Source organism: Penicillium expansum, assembly GCF_000769745.1.
Source record: "Penicillium expansum strain MD-8 chromosome Unknown contig192, whole genome shotgun sequence".
Taxonomy (NCBI): domain Eukaryota; kingdom Fungi; phylum Ascomycota; class Eurotiomycetes; order Eurotiales; family Aspergillaceae; genus Penicillium; species Penicillium expansum.
In genome coordinates, this window is record NW_015971404.1 from 252,437 (window position 1) to 273,260 (window position 20,824).

At 48.6% G+C, this 20,824-nt stretch overlaps 9 protein-coding genes across 9 annotated transcripts; 6 read left to right on the plus strand and 3 right to left on the minus strand.

Annotated features, from left to right (window-relative positions):
* Positions 1–2,731: 2,731 nt before the first annotated feature.
* On the plus strand, positions 2,732–3,913 carry PEX2_060830 (uncharacterized protein; the record flags this gene model as incomplete). Its single annotated transcript, XM_016743355.1, has 4 exons — positions 2,732–2,889; positions 2,945–3,228; positions 3,290–3,367; positions 3,423–3,913. The coding sequence occupies 4 exons, from the start codon at positions 2,732–2,734 to the stop codon at positions 3,911–3,913; spliced, it is 1,011 nt and encodes a 336-aa protein (XP_016596077.1).
* Positions 3,914–4,133: 220 nt separating this feature from the next.
* Positions 4,134–5,205, plus strand: PEX2_060840 (uncharacterized protein; the record flags this gene model as incomplete). Its single annotated transcript, XM_016743356.1, has 2 exons — positions 4,134–4,289; positions 4,393–5,205. The coding sequence occupies 2 exons, from the start codon at positions 4,134–4,136 to the stop codon at positions 5,203–5,205; spliced, it is 969 nt and encodes a 322-aa protein (XP_016596078.1).
* Positions 5,206–5,959: 754 nt separating this feature from the next.
* gpaA (guanine nucleotide-binding protein subunit alpha gpaA) lies at positions 5,960–7,187 on the minus strand (the record flags this gene model as incomplete). Its single annotated transcript, XM_016743357.1, has 4 exons — positions 5,960–6,003; positions 6,057–6,613; positions 6,671–7,013; positions 7,070–7,187. 4 exons carry the CDS (start codon positions 7,185–7,187, stop codon positions 5,960–5,962), a joined length of 1,062 nt encoding a protein of 353 aa, XP_016596079.1.
* A 4,038-nt stretch (positions 7,188–11,225) lies between these two features.
* On the plus strand, positions 11,226–12,178 carry PEX2_060860 (Smr domain-containing protein; the record flags this gene model as incomplete). The annotated part of the gene is made up of 4 exons (XM_016743358.1): positions 11,226–11,247; positions 11,299–11,399; positions 11,489–11,739; positions 11,815–12,178. 4 exons carry the CDS (start codon positions 11,226–11,228, stop codon positions 12,176–12,178), a joined length of 738 nt encoding a protein of 245 aa, XP_016596080.1.
* Positions 12,179–12,590: 412 nt separating this feature from the next.
* PEX2_060870 (FPP/GGPP synthase family protein) lies at positions 12,591–13,777 on the minus strand (the record flags this gene model as incomplete). The annotated part of the gene is made up of 2 exons (XM_016743359.1): positions 12,591–13,341; positions 13,416–13,777. 2 exons carry the CDS (start codon positions 13,775–13,777, stop codon positions 12,591–12,593), a joined length of 1,113 nt encoding a protein of 370 aa, XP_016596081.1.
* Positions 13,778–14,596: 819 nt separating this feature from the next.
* Positions 14,597–15,514, plus strand: PEX2_060880 (cell division control protein 14; the record flags this gene model as incomplete). The annotated part of the gene is made up of 2 exons (XM_016743360.1): positions 14,597–14,840; positions 14,898–15,514. The coding sequence occupies 2 exons, from the start codon at positions 14,597–14,599 to the stop codon at positions 15,512–15,514; spliced, it is 861 nt and encodes a 286-aa protein (XP_016596082.1).
* A 727-nt stretch (positions 15,515–16,241) lies between these two features.
* Positions 16,242–17,283, plus strand: PEX2_060890 (class I SAM-dependent DNA methyltransferase; the record flags this gene model as incomplete). The annotated part of the gene is made up of 2 exons (XM_016743361.1): positions 16,242–16,343; positions 16,507–17,283. 2 exons carry the CDS (start codon positions 16,242–16,244, stop codon positions 17,281–17,283), a joined length of 879 nt encoding a protein of 292 aa, XP_016596083.1.
* An 85-nt stretch (positions 17,284–17,368) lies between these two features.
* On the minus strand, positions 17,369–18,374 carry PEX2_060900 (putative mitochondrial outer membrane protein (Sam35); the record flags this gene model as incomplete). Its single annotated transcript, XM_016743362.1, has 3 exons — positions 17,369–17,764; positions 17,827–18,066; positions 18,138–18,374. 3 exons carry the CDS (start codon positions 18,372–18,374, stop codon positions 17,369–17,371), a joined length of 873 nt encoding a protein of 290 aa, XP_016596084.1.
* Positions 18,375–19,285: 911 nt separating this feature from the next.
* On the plus strand, positions 19,286–20,755 carry PEX2_060910 (uncharacterized protein; the record flags this gene model as incomplete). The annotated part of the gene is made up of 1 exon (XM_016743363.1): positions 19,286–20,755. One exon carries the CDS (start codon positions 19,286–19,288, stop codon positions 20,753–20,755), a length of 1,470 nt encoding a protein of 489 aa, XP_016596085.1.
* Between the last annotated feature and the right edge of the window lie 69 nt (positions 20,756–20,824).

Sequence of the window (20,824 nt, forward strand, 5' to 3'; positions counted from 1 at the left end):
AAATCGTCATCTGAGACAAACACACATCATCCCTACATCTGAATTCTATCAAGAACAAGAAGAGCAAGACTTTTATCTCCAGTCTATCATGGAAAAAGGAACCATCACCTCCTCGGCCTCGCACTTTCCATCTGCATGCGATATTCTTCAACCTTTGTCGCTTACATGTCTCCTCCCAAGCAGTGGAGCTCTCGCTGCACAAGCTAGAGAGCAGCAAAGTGAGAGATCGGCATTGACAGCGAGTAGTCCTGCATCTTCACAGGCTTCTTCACCTGATGCGAGCGAGGATGTGCAAAAACGCAATGAAACAACCCAGCAAATGTCTAACGAGGATTCCGAGGGAGTACGGACTTGGAAGCGTGTTGTTGTTGAGTACCGATAGTTGGCCGCCTGTTTTACAGGTGTATTTATTCCTATTGATCGGCATTGGGGTCTGCTTTTTTATGAAGTCTCGGTCTGGGGTTCCGTGATACTGGTTTTTGTTTCTCTTTCTTTTTTATTGCCTGTTGGATGCCTTTTGTTATGCCTTTCTTTCTTATTCCCTATCCCCATGTGTGGTCTTCACTTTTTCACGAATAATGTCTTTCCTTAGAAAAGCGTGGGCTTGGATTGTCTGTTTGTCGCTTTGAATGGCGGGTATGGTTGTTTTGCTAAGCACATGTTCAGCAATATATACATGATTATGACCAGTATTGTGTTTGCGAGATATATTAGAAGAAAGTCGAAAACCGCTGATTATCTGCCTTTGTAGTCTGAGGAATATCTTCAAAATGATTAGTTTGGTTATAATTAAACAGGGATTATACATGATTAAGTGTTTATAAATCACAAATGAACGCCATGACTCCATCGCAAATGAGACCGTTTTGTCGAGACGAGTTATCCTGCAAGCTCGACATTTCTGCAAATTACCCCATGTAGTAAAGTCCGATGATTAAGCTCTTATCCTGTTGGAGAGACTTGCATGCCCCTGCTGACTTCCCATTAAATATACACCCCCGGTAGAATTTAGACCCAGCCTGGGTCTTGGCCTTGCTGGAACAGACTCAAATGTCGACGACATGCTCGACTAAGAACCGCGAGAAAGCTCAAATGAACTATTTCAGGCAGTACGACTTGGTCTTAGTATCAGATGAAACAGCGCGTTGTTGAAATATGATGTTCGGCGAAGTAGTTCGTCGATTCTTCTTCCTTGGCGTATGCCATCTTGTTCAATGCGATCAGTGGCAGACCTATACTATATTAGCGACAGGAGGTCCAGATATGGTTCACAGTGTAAGATGTACCATATGAGGGTATTCAAGAAAAGATTGATCGCATCAAGATGCGACTTGAGCTTCCGTCGGTATTGGCTCAAGGACTCGCCTCGGAGATCCCACATGATCTGCCGCCATTGTGTTTTGACTTGAGTAGACACTTGCTGCAAGTGCAAGAAACCGACGACTGTGTGTTTATTGTGCAATACCACTGGAGGAATAGTCACTATTGCTCGGTACTTTTCTGTGGCGCGTTCGAGATGTCCTAGGGTTTGAAGGCACGAGCGGACCATAAACCCTAATTGTTGAGAAACATCGATCTGGTCATCGTCCAGAGTTCTGGAGGTTCTGGACAATATAACCATAGAAGCCTTTTGCAGTCGATCTAGAGCGCAATGCAAGCTGAACAAAACACTTTCGAGTTCTCGTAGATCGCGCGGCGCATTCTTTCGGCCTGATGTTGCGGCAGTAAATAGTCGATAGGTAATTTGACTGCAGAGCACAATGTCTCCAATGGAGAGACCGAACGACATTATAGCCTTGAGATGATGTGAAAAAAGAAGCAGGAAAAGAAATAAAATAATTGAAGAAGCAAATGAATGGCGAATGAGTTGAATTGGAAATAGTAGAATGAATCTTGAAGGGAGGTTATGTAGTAGAGATAATTTAAATATCAATCCGGGTCCTCTGGGCTTCGTAAATAAGTAGTTCTATATCGCAGATTGAAGCGCATTCATTGGCGGATGGTAAACCTCTGGGGGTGCGGAGGATATAGCGGCCAGGAGTTAAATATCATATATTTCAGGGTTAGTGCCAGAATAATACCTGAATCTGGACCTTGGCCATAGTAATTCAGGCATATTCAGACATACTCAGGTAGCAACGTGAAATAAATTATGTTTGACCTTGGCCGCTATACACTCCCGGCCTCGAAAACTATGTTGTAGAAAAAAGAAGTGGCAAAAAAGTCTTGGCAAATTGAGGCAGTGCACTGTGGAGTCGAGGGTAGCGTCTTTCCTGCGACTAGCTCCCCTAATACCACGAGACGATGACAGGGGGCTTTGCTATCCTACAGCTGCACCTGCTCAGCGATAATAATGAGCCTGGTCACTTATAGGGTCAACATCTGTTGATGAGGTCCATTGTTCATCTTGATTGCTACTGGAGGTCATATAATTTCGAAACAGATCCTGTGCCAGTACTTTGTAGACTACCGGTCTTGTATCTAAAGTTGTATAAAAAATATAAACAAAGTCGTTAAAGCCAAGCCGATCCACTTTTCCAGGACCCAGATAATGCCAAGTCATCTTGACAGCGTCTGGGTCTCCCGAACTATGCCCTACGTCATTTGCTTGCAAGCTCCGTTTGTTTAGGAACTCATCCACCCACACATATATCACTCATTCTATGAATCTTCCACAATATGCCTCATCCGTCTGACTTCCTTTGCTGCAAAAAATCCCTTTATTCGAACCATGTCGTCACTTGCGCCGAGGAATATTCTCCAGGGCGCCCATTGGAACTATCGCATTCTCGATCGCGTCAAGGGAGATAACACGCACATCTCTAATGTATTCAAAGCCGAGGTTATTCCACGAGAGAACCCGCATAATGCCTCTAAGCCCCCAAGATGGTTAGTTACATCATCTAAATAATATCTAGACTATAAGGCTAACTCTGTCGCATAGGGCTTTTATGAAAGGAGTCTTACCCGAAGATCCAACTGCTATGTTGAATCTAGAACGTGAACTTCATGCTTATCGTCTTCCTGGTGTCGCTTCCACTCAGTGCTTCCGGAAGATGTACGACGTGATTGACAATAACACTATCGCCTTAGAATGGCTGGACACCACTCTTGCAGAGTTAAAATACCACCCTAATGATATAGGCACCCGTCCACTTATTGTTTCTGTTCTAAGAGCAGCGCTAAGTAGTTGTGCCGTTCTGGAGGACTCTAAATATGTGAATACAGGTAAAGCACTTGTTCTTAGCCTTGGAACCTGGAAATTTCTGACATTTACCAACTACCCTAGACTATAAACCTGCTAACATTCTACTTTCTGGCATCGGGTCTGACTGCATTACCGCTAAAGTAGGAGACCTAGGACTGGGTAAGTACATATTTAATAAAGGAGATATACTTCTGCTAACAAAACACGCTTATAGTGGTTCCGGTTGACCACCTGTATAACGCCCAGCCATATGCCATGCGAGCCCCTGAAGTCTTCCTTGGCCAAGCATGCACAGAGCCATCGCAGGTCTGGGCAGTTGCCGCGATGTTACTTTGCTGGATCAAACCTGGTGTATTAGGCATGTGGGGCAGCTATCATCCTTTGATTAACGTGCCTTGGTCTATGGCAAAGGTTAAGCGGCTCTTCCCCGACTGGAACATTCCGACTCCTGATGAGGTCGATGGCGATTGCCTTAAAGCTGCCGTAAAATCCGCCAAAACCCTCGGTGAAAGTACGCCAGAACTACAAGCAATTTTACCTTTTGACGAGGAGACAAAAACGATGGAGATACCGGATCAGTTGAGGGATCTTCTTCGTTCCATGTTGATACCCGATCCGGTTGAGAGGCCCTCCGCTTTATCTGTGCTGGCATCAAGGGAGCTACAAGCCTTTGAGAATATTATGGGCGCATCATTCAATGTTTGAGACTGGCTTGTTTGAATAGAGTAGGGAGTATATATTTGAATGTATGTATGTAGTTAAATTCCACTCGATCCACTTCCAAGATTGTTCCCCACCTGCCCGCGGTCCTCCAGCCCTGGAGGGCTGCCCCAATGCTGAGTCATCTCGAAAGCGCCCGGGCTTTACATCGATGCCACATCTTCAACCTACAAACAGCTGACTTTTCCCATTCCAAGTCACAGCCATGGCCGTAACTGCATTCCCCTCTGAGGGCTCTCCAGATCTCGCTCTTCTCAATGTCGCCCGTCTGTTCACCAGACTCGAGCACAATCTCCTCTCTCCGGGGACAGACCGGCGCTCATTCCAACAATCAGAATACCAGCGTATGCGCGTGAACAAGGTAAGCATATTCCATTTACTCCACTTTTCCAAAGCTGTACTTCCAAAGAAGATACTTTCAGCGAACAGATATATCAGAACCTCATATCTAACCAATGCCACAGAACGTTGAATACGCCCGCTCACTCCTGACCCAACTCGAGCGCTCCCTCCCACAAATAAAACCCCTCGACCGCAAACACGAAGCACAAGCCGAGATCGTGCGCGACAGACAACTCCTAAAGCGCATACAGACCATCCTCGAAGAAGAAGACGCCAAAGCCGAAGCGAAGGAAGATGAAGACGACGAGACTGAGGACATTGATGACGAATGGAAGGAACTATTCTCAAAGCCCGTCGCCGAGAAGGCTATCTCGCCAGCATCCCGACCCAAACAGCAGCGGAAATCGACACAGCCATCTGAATCACAACGTGAAGTCAAGGGAAAGAGCGAAACCACGGCCATACCTTCCGCAACAACCCCATCACCAACCCCCTCCTCAACAAGCCCACCAGCACCCCCAACCATCCGAAACCGCCACACAACCCACCCCGCACCACCATCATCGACCGAAACAGCAGCTGCGACGGGAAGCAATACAAATAAGCTCTCCGAAACAGAAAACCAACTGAGCACCCACAGAATGGAACAGGAAGATCTTACCAGCTCGCTTCTAACGCTCGCTTCGCAATTGAAATCCTCATCGCAGAGCTTCCAGGCGACGCTGGAGGGCGAGAAGTCTGCTTTAGACCGCGCGGTATCGGGCATCGACCGTACGAGCACCACGATGGAGGCGGCGGGTAAGAGGATGGGGATGTTGCGCAAGATGACGGAGGGGAAGGGACTGTGGGGCCGGATGATGCTGTATGCGTGGATTTTCGGGCTATGGGTTGTTGCTATACTGATTGTTTATGTTGGGCCGAAGTTGAGGTTTTGAGGGAGGTTGGCGTAGTTTGCCGCTGTCTCATACTTTTCTGTCTATGATAGTTTGATTCTATCTGTATGCGACGATACCCTGATTTCGCTCTGCATAGATTAGCTGTCTATACCTCTACAAAATCACATCGTTATTGTCAATATCTACAACTTACGAGTATACAGATATAATGCACATCAAGGGTATACAAACAGTATGGAATTAAGAGTCAGAACCTTAAGAGTTAATCCTTGAACTCTGAAATAACCCAACGACCGACCTGGCATGACACATGAGAAGGAAACATTCAAATCCGCGGATCCTGCCATTTCCCCGTGCCCGATGCCCAGATGGACGCTCTTGGCTTCCAACGGACGCAAGACCAAGGAAAATGATTGGGGGGAGACGATATGGTTACATACATAAACAAGAAATGGGGGAGAGAGATGATAGGATATCCAGCATTCAAATCAGGAGGGTTCAAAAAAAGTGTGAATGGAAATAGGAAAGAGAAAAAAAGAAGGGAGGGAAACACTCCTTGTTTTCTGTGGTGGATATCAGGAGTGACAAGAGAAATCACAAAAACCGGCTAGAGATCGTGTCAATGGCGGGGGGAAATTAGAACATGAGCAAATGGAGAATAGAAAAAGCAAACGCAAAAGAAAATCAACGCCGGGATCTTGAAACGAGGCTTTTTGACCGGATCCGATCAGCCCCGGTTAATAAAAACATGCGATCTAGCTTCGACACACTTCATCACCAAACGATAGGTTCATTAGATCAAACCGCAGAGACGGAGGTTCTCTTGGATGATGATATCTGTGAAACGTTAGACAAGGGTTGTACATTAAAGGTGGGATGGCTGAGCTTACCGTTCACTGCTGCCATGACGAATCGGATCTGGGTGGTATCGGTAGCGCAGGTGAAGTGCGTGTAGATCTGCTTTTGTTCGGCCTGGTTCAGGGAAACGAAACGGTTGAGGATGTAGTCGCAGGCTGCGGCGTAGTCGGCACCGCCCTCGTAATCGGGGAAGTAGTTCTTCATCGGGCTAACGGGGAGCTTCTCCTTGAAACGATCGATCTTGTTGAGGAAAAGAATGATCGAGGTCTTGACGAACCACCGGGAGTTGCAGATCGAGTCGAACAAGGTCAGGGCTTCTTGCATACGGTTGACGGTCTCGTCTTCGAAGAGCAGCTGGTCGTACTCGGAGATGGCAACGAGGAACAGAATGGTGGTGACGTTCTCGAAGCAGTGAATCCACTTCTTACGCTCGGATCGTTGACCACCAACGTCGAACATGCGGTATGTGAGGTCACCAATAATGAATGTGGTCTCGGTGATACCGGTGGTCTTGACACGGGAACGGAGGACATCCTGGTCGGTGGGGAGGTAGTCGGGCTGGGCAATGCGCTCAATGGAATCGAAGTAACTGAGGGGAAATGAGTTAGTCATGTCGCAATGCGACAGGCGAGCGGTCACTACTCACTATTTGGCAGAGTCGTTCAGCTGGTATTCGCGCGAGCGCTTGAAGCACTCCTGAACACCAGTATCGCGCCAAAGCTGACCAATGGCGTTTCCAACCTCGGGGGGAATGCTATCACCCTCGATCTGGGCGGGCTGCATGAAGATGGTCTGCACGTGGTACTCGTGGCGCGCATCCTCCAGTGGGAGCTCGAGCGACTCCATGGCCTCAAGAATGACCCGCATCGACTGGACGGTGTTGCTGTAGATAATTTCCTTGAAGGATTCACGCTCGTCACGGGAGTATCCACCCTCGTGGATAAGCTTCATCTGCTTCAGAATGGTGGACTTGCCCGACTCTCCGGCTCCTGTATCTCGAGTCAGCCATCTGCCCGTATTTCCATCAGGAATCAATAAACCATACCGAGAAGCAGCATCTTGATCTCGTTTCTTTGCATCATCTTGTCGCGCTTGAGCTGGTTCTCAATCTCCTCGTTCCGCGCCTTCCCCTCCTTATCCTCGGTGCTCATTCCGCAACCCATTTTGACGGTATTAAGTCGCAATCAACGGTGTGAAAGGGGATGAGAGAAAAATTTCTTCGTGGGGAATATTCGCAAGTCTGTTACAGGGGCTGTCCAAGTCGAATCAACAGTCAGCAAGCTGGAATAATTTCATCCAAGGTAATATCGCATTGATGGGCTCGAGGGGGGCGTTGCATATGTGGTACAAGCACCGCTGAGCAAAGGCAGACGGCGTTTCAGAATTGGTGTAAGCATCCCGACGCAAGGAGTCGGCACCAAGTTTAGAGCAAATAGCCAATTGACAAATATCGAAGGGGAAAAAAAAGGGTACCCACCTGAACGTGCTTTTGCTAGGTGCAAAAACGAAGGACAAACCGGCAAAAGGGTATAAATGAAAGAAACAAAAGGAAAGGAAGAATCAGAAGAATTCCAATAGAATCCAATCTGGGCAAAGAAGAAGAGAGAGAGAAGGAAGATACAACAAGTCCAAAGGTAAGGGGCAAGACTGAGGGGGAAATTGGGAAAGTTTCAGCAGAGAAAGGGGATACACCGATAATACCACGGCGATTCAGCAGACAATGCCCGGCGATTAGGGGAACTGCCTGCTTACTGGATACTGTGGATTGATTACTCAAAAATACCCAATACAGAACAATACAGAACAACACCCACCCGGCAGTTGGAGTTAGCTGATTGGGCGGTGTGGGGACTTGATCAGGGGCCCATTCAGCCCCTTTTGCTTTTGCCATTGTATTGGCCGGGTTTTGGTATTCTATTAGCATTGCATCGGTACGGAGTACAGATTCTATTCACAGAGAATGTCTATATCCAAATGCATATATGAAACATTCTGTTTCAGACAGCCCTTCATAGCATACTGTAGAATCCATTAATCATGCATACTACTTTGCATGTATAAAAATGCCGGTGGACTCCTGGAGGCGTGCAGATCTTGTGGAGAGCAAGACTAGCAGATCACACTGCAAAGCGAATCACATTTGAAGATACAATGTTGGAAACAACAGCAACTTGAGAGGTGATTCTGGTTCTTCAAGGAATCTGAGGAGGGAACCCCTGACAAGAGCAACTGATGTACAACAGTATATTGTACAGGTTGACTCCCCACATCACATGGACATTCTATCAAGTCTGACGTCTGACCTGACCTCAGCAGTACATCGTCTCAGATGTTTTCAGTCTGAGGGAAACAAAGAAAATAAAGCAAAAGGCCAGTGCTCCTGCCCAATCAGACTAGTCTACGCCTCATCTCATGCATCCATGTCCGGTTCTTTGAGACTTCCTTGAAACTTCTGTGGTACAATAGTACGGACAACCCGACAGGTCTCTGACGCAGATTGCACATCCGTGGATCCTCTGTTTTATCTCAAGTGGGGCCCATAGTCCACACATGTTTGTTGTAGGGCACTATGCGAGAATATTAAATGGAGAGACACTGACTGTCACACCTTTGACGTTAGTACTCAGTCCCTCTACTAGTGGTTCGACGAGACTACGTCAGGATAATGGAAAAGGAGGTTGGTCAGCACAGGGCAATGTCGACATCGGCAAAAAAAAAAACAGTGAAAGTTAGGGCATTTCCTCTTGCCAATCGCGTCCCAAGGTTGTCTCCTGAAGTTCTGCACTAATGACCCACTAGCTAGTGCTTCTAGCCGTTTTCTACTGCCAATTTGTGTGAGATGATACTGGACTCCACTTATCGCCTCGTGGCAATGGAGACTATTGAAGTCTGCGGCTCTAGCTTGGCGTCTAAACGCGAGCCCTGAACTCTGAATTTGGTAGTCGAGAAGTTTCCTTGGGTTATGCTTACTAACAATACACTATATCCATGAAGATTACAATCTCGTACGAAGCATTCCCGTGCTCCGTACTCCGTGCAATAATAATAAATACCTGCTGCTCTCCGGGGCTGCCGTCCCCACTATGCATGTAAATCATTCCTAGTTGTATGTTGTAGGGGCCTTTTCCCTGCTTGCCGCTATTGTACACCGTATACCGTACAGCAGTTGAATGAAACCACAACCCGCGCCACAGGGACAACACCCACCTTGACTACGCCACTCAGAACCCCAATTACTTCAAACCTCTCTAAATCCTTCGAAGACTTCTAACCAAGATACATAAGAGTGAACATTAAACCATCATTCTGCACACACTCCTAATGTTTGACTATTCACAGTCCCCAAACGCTCACGCAGCATCCAACTTGCTAGTGTGCGACGATGGGCGATGCCCTGCGACCAAGCGATGATGAATTCAGCGATGTCCTCCTACAGAGTCTCAAGGTATGGACATCCTATTTGGGTGTTGGGGACAAAAAATGCCTAATCCCCCGACAAGCCATAAATATGAGACCTCTCGTCAGTCAGACTCCACCTTTCCTCGGTGATGTCCTTGCTTCCTTTGATGTGACAACCTCATTCGCTTGCGAGGAAAAAGAATCCCAAGGCAGTCTGCTCGTCAATGGGAGATCAATGTGGAGGACTTCTAAAGGGATCAGTGACCTACCGCCAAAAGTTTTGCCAAAGCAACTTCTATTAGCAGTTAGCAGTCGATTAAGTGTGGAATTGTCAGAAGATTCTCCTCTCTCAGACTGGCCGAGAGTTCAGGGGCTCTCAGGTTGTGATGATGGAAACTACCTGTCCGTTCTTTACTTTGCATGGACCTATATCCTATCCACTCGATGGGTTGAGTTGCTTAATCGCTCTGCTGACCATGAATGTCATATGGGCTACACTACGGATCGGGTAGAGGGTCGATCGCCACCTTCGAACAATCGCCCTCTCGTTCAAATTGACATTGGCGACGATACTTGCCGGGAAGAAGTCCTCTGGTGGCAGGCCATTCTGTGTTCTGACGATGGCTGGGATGCGACCGTGGAGTATAATGGCCACGTATATTTGCCGCCATGGTCGATCTCGGCAAAGAAGGCAGGAATTACTTTGGCCACTCTCGGAAGGAGCAACTCGTGGGATATTTGAGTGGTTTAGATCAACGGGTTATCCTCTCAGCGAACAACCCATATACCAGCATTCATGGGTTGATTTGGAAGACATTGACGATGAAGAAGAGCTCGATGATGCGGAATCGGACGTGGAAAAGCTGTTGAGTCCAAAGAAAAAGCACGTTGACAGCTGGGTTGATGGAATCGAATAGCGCTTATGAATCGAGTCAAACCGTGAGGTCAACCCATTCAAGAAAGGCGTCTGGCCCGCCAGCTGGATGATCGTGACATTTGGAACATATAGCATATCACCCTTCATTGCCATGGTCACCGGTTGGACAGATCTTCCACCTTTTCATGGTTGACAAAAAATACAAATGTATTTTACGTCCCTGATACATTGGGATTTGCCTAGACCAATTGAGCGACCGAATTAGAAAAGGAAAAAAGGCAAGTATTTTAATTGGTCTTTTCACCGCTCAGCCCCGTACATAGGTACCCTGGAGGTATCCATGGTATGTACTCCGTACTCCGTATGTTGTATGTACTTTCCAATATTGTTCATTTGTACTGGGGCCCCGAGGTGCAGGAGATGGGCGCCAATACTCCCTTTTTGATTGAAGGGCTTGACGATTAGTGTGCGGGATGTGAAAAAGTATCACACGATTTCAGAAGGGTGGATTGGCAGGAACATTAAAAAGATGTACTAATTACACAACCTCGGCACAAGTATAAATTACCTGAAGCTCTTCGGAGCCAGGGTTGGATGATTGTGACTAATTACGTAGATCATATCCAAGGGTTTATCCACACCCAGGTAACCCACTAGAATCGTGGGTTTATAGCTAATATGTTGTATACTCATTCCAACATATATTCATTCCCATTTACATACCTACTCGGTTCTGGTAATAGAAACCACAATGTGAATCCCAATGGGGCGAAAATCTTGGTTCCATCGATCGGGGCGAATAAACCTTGCAAGACCCAAGGAACTCGATCGATCTGATTTTTACGGGTATTCCCCACCTTAAGAAGGTACACACCCTTCCCTTTCCCCAGGCGTTCTTCTTATCATCGCAATCATGTCGCACGAAATGTCCCACATGGGCCCTCGGGGTATGTAATGTGTCAATTGTTCCATGCCGTCACAATCACTAACAACACCAGCCTTCAACCACGACAACAGCACCGACGCTGAGGCGGAGTACGATCGGCTCCGCGACCTCGCGCGCCAGGAAGCCTCCAAGCGCGGACAATGTTTCAGCCGGGTATGTGACCACCACAATCCCAATCGCTCGATTACAATCGCAATCGCGATCGCAGTTTCAGTCATTTCATCACCGCTAACACTCACCAGTCCAAGGACGCCTACTCGAGCGGCGATGGCGCCGGCGCCAAGCAGCTCTCCGAGGAGGGAAAGGCACACGGCCGCAAGATGGAGGAGTACAACAGACAAGCGTCTGAGTTCATCTTCCGTGAGAATAACGCCAGCGGGCGTGTTGAGGCAGACACCATCGATTTGCACGGACAGTTCGTCGAGGAGGCTGAGGAGATCCTGGAAGAACGGATCAAGTACGCCAAGTCGCATGGGCAGAGCCACCTTCATGTGTAAGTGGCAAAACAAAACCTAGGGAGAACGCTATGCGATAGATTCAACACGACTAACACTGCTTCGCTCTCTAGTATCGTCGGCAAGGGAAACCACTCCGCGAACCATATCCAGAAGATCAAGCCGCGCGTCGAGGAGGTGTGTCGTGAGTTGGGACTGCAGTATGCCACTGAGGAAAACGCTGGTCGCATCTACGTGAACCTGACTGGTGGTGAGGCTGTCATGCCTCCCTCAACCGGCCACCAGGGCGGCTCGTCTGGGTACCCTGGCCACCAACAGGGATACCAGGGACACCAAGGACAACAGCAAGGACACCAGCAGCAACAGCATGGACAAGGACAAGGACAACAACAGCCGGACGAGCTCGAGGAGTTTGCCAAGAAGATGTTGCCCAAGGTTCTGCGCAAGCTCGAGAAGGCTTGCTGTGTTGTTATGTGAGCTTGTATTTTTGGTGTTTTGGACATATACATAGATGCATAGCTGTGTTTGTGGATACATGTTGTGTTTGATGTTCGTGACATTTTGCGCTTTTGGTTTCTCGTTTCTAGATCATCTACCATCCACATCAGTCCTCAAGTCTGGGTTCAGCCTCGACACGACTCACGGTGGCATGGATGCGGTTATACCCTTACATGAACATGCACATTGCCATTTACTTTGATGTTGTCAAGTACAGTTGTCCCAGCGATTTGCACTCCGGGAGCATATAAACATAAATCATATCATCGTAAAAGCTCATAGTTACATGGCCAACTTTATGAAAACAAGATAACTGGAACAGGGTATATCCAACAAAGACACGGCATATAAGAAATTATACCAAAAAAGACCCAAGAGAACAAATAAACAACTAGTGCGCATTGGAATCCGACAGTGTTGACTCCACGATCTTTTCCACAATAGCACGCACCATCTGCCCATCACCAGCTCCATTGATCTTCGGCGCAGCATCAATCTTCTCAATCAACGCAAACGCCTGATCTCGTAGATCTGCAACAACCCGACTGGTGTGTGCAAAGCTGCCCGTGTTCTTCATATACTGCACCGCATAGCGCTTAACCTCCGCATCCTTGGTATTTTGTTTGAGGATGTTAATCAGCTGGCGATTAGACGGGTTCGAGCGAATGCTGTGAATAATCGGGAAGGAGAATTTGCCCTCCGTGAGATCCTCACAGAATCCCTTATTCTCTGTGTACACTGTATTCGAAAGGTTGAGGTAATCGTCGCAGATCTGGAAAATCAAACCCATGACATTGACCAAGGCAACGCAGTCCTTGCCCGTTGTACTTTCCGCCTGCATGAGTTTCACGGCGAGCCGGAAGAGCCCACCCGTCTTGTTGCCCACCATTTCCAGGTACTCGTCTTCCGTGGGGCAAGTCAGCGTGTCGCGCCAGAAGAGATCCATTCCCTGGCCCCGGTGCAGATTCAGCATCTCCTGTACGTAGATGTCGATTGCGGTTGGGTTGTTGAGCTGCTGGACTTCTTGCAGCGCGAGGAAGTACACGTAATTTGCGGAGTTGATTGTCTGCGCTGTTCCGAAGATGTTGTGTGCGACGGGAATTCCGCGGCGGAGGACGGAGCTGTCTTCGACGTCATCGATTCTGGCGCCCACGCGGTCAGCATCAGGAAATGGGCTGGGCAAGATGAGGGAGGCGTTGGTGGGATTCAAACTTACAACAGTGATGATGTATGCAGCATCGTTACGACCTCGGTGATGATCGCCAGGCTAGCCGGCGGGACCTGCAGCCAAGCATTGAAGGCGTGGATCAGTTGCCGCCGAATATCTTTCCCTGGGTGCTCGGCCACGTAGTCATACGGACCCATGAGGATCTCGTCGTTCTTCGATGACCATGTTCCATCCTTGTACTTGGTGCCGTCCACGCTGGACTTGTTGCGACGATGTGTAGTTTTCGTTGGCTCTTCATCTGTCACCGACAGCTTGCTTCGGTGGGAGGGGCTCCCGTTGCCATTTGTTGCATTAGCTGAGCTTGTCCGAGGAGGAACAGGACTCGGTGGTTGAAAGGGGTTTGAATTCATGATTGTGGATGGGGAGATGGAGGGGTTTGGTGGGTGGCGGAAAGACGTGGGGAGCTAGGGAGCTCCGGGGCTACGTATAAATCCGGAGCTGTGCGATATGTACGGAGTACTCCGTATATAACATAGATGACTTCAACAGCATTTTTGCAAATTAGTTTTTATGTGTAAAATGGTATTATAGTTACTATATCGTAAAACACATTATGCAAGATGTACACGGAGTACATATTTGTATGTTGTAGAGCCCTGTATGATGGCCTGGGGATGTCGAGGTCCATGACTAATCGGAGCTGAGGCACCTGACACGTTGACAGGGATAGTTGTAGATTTGACAAATGAGATATGTCAAGTTGATTAACAAGAGGAAATATGATGATTTGATAGGTCATAAGGAGGTAGGGGCCAACAAAAGGATTCAATAATTATATACAGCATATACACAAGGTAATGTTTACTATAGCAACGGAAAACTATATCTAAAAAAGAGATTCAACATACGGTGTACGGAGTACACTATGTAAATATTCAAGGGCACCTATAATTAACATTAAAGTCGAACTTGATTGACGCCAGGGGTCGATCTAAAGTCAAGCTAAGAGTTCTCTAATGTGATGAGTTCCTTGGTTATTGGCCAGTTGTCCGGGGCAACCGCCTTTTATTTACTACGAAACCTTGGAAGGGCCCAACTGACCTCATCCACCCAAACCAGACAGACAACACAGACCTTCTCCACTTTCTTTTTTGACCTTTGGTTTAAGAATGTTCACTGCTTTTCTTTTTTCGGGTTGAATAGCTCACTTTTTTACTTCTGATTTATCAATGGAGGCTCTATTAGCCCATTCGTTCGATTACCTCTCCTCATACGAGCCTAGCAAGATCCGTAAAGGATTACGCCAGGTCGAGGGCCTACTGGCACAAATATGTCTATCGAAACCTAAGCCCGTCTCGGACCGGAGATCGCGCTCCCCCGATTCCCAGCCCGTGCCAAAGATGTTGTCCGAATTGCGAGATGATCCGGCCTTTCGAGAATTTTCCAAATTGCAAGAAAGCTTTCAATGGAACAGTATGTCTTTGAGAGTTCTATCGCGACTAGAGTCCGCGCGCTAACAATATGCTTCAGTCGCTATGCGCCTAGTATCCTGCCTCGAACACCTTCTAGGCCGAGGCAGCAACGGCACAAACGACATGTTGATCGTCTGCGCACTGGATCTAATCCAAGGCGCCCTCCTCCTCCATCGCGGCTCGCGCACCCTCTTCGCCCGCGAAATCTACATGAACCTCCTCCTCGACCTTCTCGACCCGATCAACTGCCCAGCCGTGCAATCAGCAACCCTTCTCACACTCGTCACAGCCCTACTGGACTGCCCATCAAACACACGCACATTCGAGGACCTAGATGGTCTCCTCACTGTCACATCGCTCTTCAAACAACGCGCCACGTCCCGTGAAGTCAAGCTCAAGCTTGTCGAGTTCCTCTACTTCTATCTGATGCCCGAGGCCATGACCCCGGCACCCATGTCTCCCCCGCCAGGTCTGCAGCGTAGCCCCAGCAAACTCTCCTCTGCTCCCTTCTCGCGCAGTGCGCACTCCGCCGCGGCAAATGCTGCGAGTAAAACGAACCGCGATATACGCACAACAGACGAGAAGCAGGCTCTTCTGGGGAGGTACCTCAATAATGTGGAGGACCTCGTGGAGGACCTGAAGGAGACGGCTCCGTTCGGAGCGACGGTTTACTGAATGACTTGATTGGTGATGATTGACTCACTCAATGCTTGATGACCAAATATGCGCGATGTCCGCTGCGATTATTTGGCGATTGTTTTTTTTCCTTCCTCTCTCTACGGAGTACCCCTTCTATCTTCCCTTCTCCCTACCTCTTTTCCTTTTCTTCACGAGCGTTTGACTTTTGTTCCGTCCGGTACGGCAATTATGCGATTCCCTGGACTGATGTCTACCTCCTTTGGCCTGTCTTCTGTGCTATTCTTTTTTTTACTCCAATCCTGGAACTTTGTCGACCTATCTAGTGTGCCCTCTCCTGGGGCTTTGTTTCCTTGTCATTTTCCTTGTCTCTTTAATGGTGACATGACTGTGTACGATTCCTCTCTGTGGCTAAACCAAACTGCTGTCATACTCTCCTGATGATCATCAATATTTCTTCGGAATCCTATCTCTCAATGTAGCTTTAGACTTGGTAGACTCGCTTTTAGGGGTATCAAGCTTCTCGGTTATCCTCGGTGTTATTTTTGATATCTCTCCAACTTTGTCCTAGTTTTATAGATTTGTAAATTGATAAATGAGTCAGCATTCATGTATCAGTCAATGTAGCACGGACTCTAATATAGTATATCCCAAGTCCGTTCAAAGTGGAGAAAGTCAAGAATTAGCGTGGAACACGAGATCTATATATCCCCGCAAACCCACTGAGCTCCATTGTCGTTCCACGGTACAACCACCTTTTTACAAAATGGCGCAAACAATCGAGGAACTGCTGGGCACAAAGCCTTCCGAACACTCACAGAAAACCCAATATATGGACACGGTAGAAGCATACGATAAATGGGCAGAGGTGAGTTCTGATATCCCATTTCATATTTCTCATACATCACATAGATCCTATTTGTTACATTCTATACACCCAGCGGTACAATGGAACAAATAAATACCCTTCATATGACTATTTCAACTGCATACACCATTTATATCATATGCCCCAAACTAACACGATACAGGTCTACGACACAGACGGGAACTTCCTCCAACGCCTCGACACAATCGAGATGCGCTCTCTATTACCCCAATTCATCGACCGGGTAAGCAAACGCTTCCAACAAAGCCTACCAGAGTCAGAGACAGAGACAACTCCGCCCAGTCTAGTAGATATAGGCTGCGGTACCGGCCGCAACACAATCCAGCTCCTCTCCGCGCTAAACACAGCCAACAAAGCCACTTCCTTCTCCGTAATCGGATTGGATGCCTCACGCGGCATGTTAGATGTAGCGCGGACTGCGACACGCGAGTATGCGGCTAAAAGCGCAACGAAGACGGACATTGAGCTCGGTATCCTTGACCTCCTTCAACCCGAGCTATTAAAGACGCAGCTTCCGTCTAGACTGGATGGACCGGGTGCTGTGGGTGTGATATCCACGCTGGTGTTGGAACATATTCCCCTTGAGCGGTTTTTTGCCGTTGCTGCGGGGATTATGAGATCTGGTGCGTATTTGCTTGTGACGAATATGCATGCTGAGATGGGGATGCGGAGTCAGGCGGGGTTTACGGATGAGAGGGGGGTTAAGGTTCGGCCTACGAGTTATTGTCATGGTATTCCGGATGTTTTGGATGCAGCTAGGGAGGCTGGGTTTGAAGTTGAGGAGGTTGTTGGTGCGGGTGCGGATGGGGTAGTTGTCAGGGGGGTTGATGAGGAATTGGGGGATGTTTTGGGGGCGAGGGCGAAGAAGTGGGTTGGGGTTAGGGTTTGGTTTGGGGTTTGTTTTGTTAAGGGAGGTTGAGACAGAGAGGTACATCAGAAGAGATATTATGCTATCTAAATAAACAATGAGGCCGAATCCAACGCCATGGGTTGCTGTTATACATTTAGAAGAATTTCAGTAGTCTGTCGCGGTGTTGTACAAGATTGGGATGTTCTTTGAGCAGTTGTCCCAGCCGGTTCCGTTTCCAGCCCAGGGTATCATCCAGGATCAATTGCGTGTAGGCGAAGACGCTGGCATCGAAGAGGCCTGGGTTTGGCCGGCCGAAGAAGTGCTCGTCTTCGCCGAGCAGGGTGGATAGCGCCTCGAATGCGCTACCCGCATCGCCTTCTAGGGCAGCGGCGTCGATGTAGCGCGATGTTTTGAGGAGCTCATCCCGGGCGGCCTGTTGAAGCTGGTGGCCTAGAGCAGCGCGTACGAGCGAGTTTGAGGTTGTGGGATTCACGTAGAGTCGGCGTGCGACGGCGTCGAAGTTCTCACTGTCTAGGTAAAGCATGTATAACTAGACGTGTCGGTCAGTTCCTTCGAGTGTAGTGTTTGTTTCTGATGGAATCATTGGCCTACCCAAGCGCTGCGTATCCGGTTATCCAAAAGCGAGGCATAAACCTCGAACCGTAGGTTCAATTGTTGTTCTTCCTCGCAGTGAACTTGTTCAATGGCCCACTTTTGGATCTTGTGTGAAGGGATCGGGTTTGAGGAGTCTGCAGGCAGAGAGGGCAGGAGGAATGGCAGGGAGCCATTCGGCGATGCATGGTTGTTGGACGATGTGATCTCAAAGTCAATTCCGACGAATTTCAAGTATGCCTGGAGCAAGGCCGATCAGTATGCTTCCGATGGGGACGGCTACCTTGTATGCGGGAATAGACGGCACGAACCTGCCATTTGAGACATTGAGGATTGAATGATGGCCGGCCATGCCGTACACCAGATGCGTCAGCGAACACGTACAGCTGGTTGACATTGTCGTGAGGTCGAAGGCGTTGAGGGATCTCGTTGGCGGGATAGGTAGTCAACGGGAACTTGTCGAAGAGGCGCTTGATAGGGGCGGGAACTGTAAAGAATGGACTGGCACTGGACTGCTCCGGAGGGCCATCGGCGCCTTTGGGTGGCATTGTGGTGGTTTGAAGCTTTCCAAATGTCGCCAAAGTCCAAAAGTGTCCCGAGTGCCGTCATCGAAACAATTCCGACGCGCCAAGCCCGAACAGGCAGGTATTGCCTTACCTAATAATGGCCAGGTACAGTCCTCCCCGCACCTTTTTTCCGCCTTTTTTCCTGTCTTTGCTTGTGAATAGTCTGAACTTGCTGTGATCTATGGACTATTCGGATCATATGAACTCGGTATCTTAGTGCTTATTCCATATCTTATGGTGTTGGTGTTGTGATCACATCAGCCCGGTCTCTCCCGCCTCCAACGTTGAACAAATTCAAACCTCCACTTGGCTCCGTCTCGACTCCACCTTCGACTTTGATCTGCTCTCGCAAACGACATTTTGACAATACGGGCATACATATGGCTTAGTTCATCGCAAAATACGAGGCGTCTGACGGTCCTAGCGGAAACGGGCGATTGCATGCGCGGGGTATCGACTAGCCGTTTGGGGTTCTGCGACTCACGGTTGCGCTATTACGAATCAATCTTGCATCTTACCTTGAATTCGACGGAATAATACATATCTCTTCGCCAACATGCCTCTCGATGAAGAAGGTGCCAAGTGGTCCTGGTAGGAAGTATATCGTATATTGTCAATGAAACCGGGCTAAAGAGTTACACCAGTGAACCATGCATTCGAGGTCACCGATCGTCAAAATGCCAGCACTTCGATAGACTCATGATGAAGGTACCTAAAGCCGGGCGTCCTCTTGCAAAATGTCCCCACCCGAAAGGAACTTGCAGCTGCCAGAAGACATATGCCGTGATGGTCCGCATCCCGAAAGGTATATGTTTGTCACCACACATGTCTTTGTGTTGTACTGACTTGCCCTAGGCTCATCATGCTTATGTCGTCCGCTCTATAAAGTCCCTATGGATGCCAATGAGTCAACTCAGTCTCCCCCGCCCTCCATGGTTTCTACATCGTCACCAGCTCCAGGCAAGGTTCAAAAGTCTGGAAGAAGACAGAGTACCATGCAAGCAGCACCTGAAAACATAGCGCGGGCATTAGAAAATATGACAGACAAGGTCAAACTCGAGGAGGGAACGTCGAACATGGTTTCAGAATTCTCTTCGCAGCTTGGGTTAGATGGTTCACATATATCTCCCACTGCGTCCACACAAAACCAAAAGAAGCCATCGCCCACAGAAACTACCAGGAAAGACTCGCAGTCTCCCCAAGTATCAAGCTGCTGCTCTCAAAATCAAAAGCCGAAGACACCCTCCCCGACCCCAGCTCCTACTGCGGCTGCTGCTCCGGCCCAGAATGGTGGATCTTGCTGCGGGGGGTCTCGCCCTCCCACGACAAATCCTGTTGTGTACCCAGAGGCCGACCAGCAGCAATTCCAACAACCTATTGCTTGGGATGATCAGAGTTACATGCAATTCCCCATGCCCCAAATGTCCCCATGGCCGAATAACTCGATTCCCACACAAGGAGACTACATGCATTCCATCATGCAGCAAGCACATCCCCAACATCCAAGCCTTCATAATGGGTACATGGGAATGCTGTTGCCACACTCTCAGCCTCAAATGGCCCAAATGGGGATGTCCGTCGGTGTGACCTCGCCGCCGTCCCTGGCGTACTCCAATCCGATGAACGGGCTTGGAATCACGCAGCCATCTATGGGTCCGTATATGCTGAACAATCTTGAGCCTTCCTGCAATGCTCCACTAAGCGGTGACTCTTGTCACGAGTGTAGCTGTGGAGAAGATTGCCAGTGTCTTGGCTGCGCTGCTCATCCGTTCAATACCACAACTCGGAAACATGTCCAAGAGATGGGTGCCATGATAACCTCTAACGGCGATGACAAGAATTCGGAAGTCATCAACCCTTACAAATCCTCACCTTACCAGGGAGGCACACCTTCGACCCCATTCCCTTACTTCATGCAAAGCACTCCTTCAATGGACCACGGCTTCCAGCCGATGCCATTTGATAGCTACTCGGATCCAAATTCCACCCTACCCAGTGGTTACTCCTCTCCTTTGTCGGCAAGCCACCATATTAACCAGCAGTTGATGCATCCTTCAGAGTATTACACCCTGGAATACCCAGTCGGGCTACCAAGCGCCTGTTCTGATATGACGGGCAGCTGCCAATGCGGCAGCGACTGCAGTTGTGTCGGCTGTCTCACACACAGCGGCCACAACGGTCTTTCTCTGGACGTGCCTATCCCCGAGCACCCCATTGCCAACACGGCTGACAGGCAGACCCAACCCTCGCGCCATGCTCCCCACACAAATTCTGCTACGTCTCAGACTTCGCGGATCCCGGTATTAGACAATGTGTCTGTGCCCTGCTTGAGTCCGCGCACTCTGGAGACCTCCATGATCTAGATGATCTACGGCTTGATGATTTCTTACTTTCTTCTTTCTCTCCACTTTTCTCCCCGCGCCGTTTTTGAT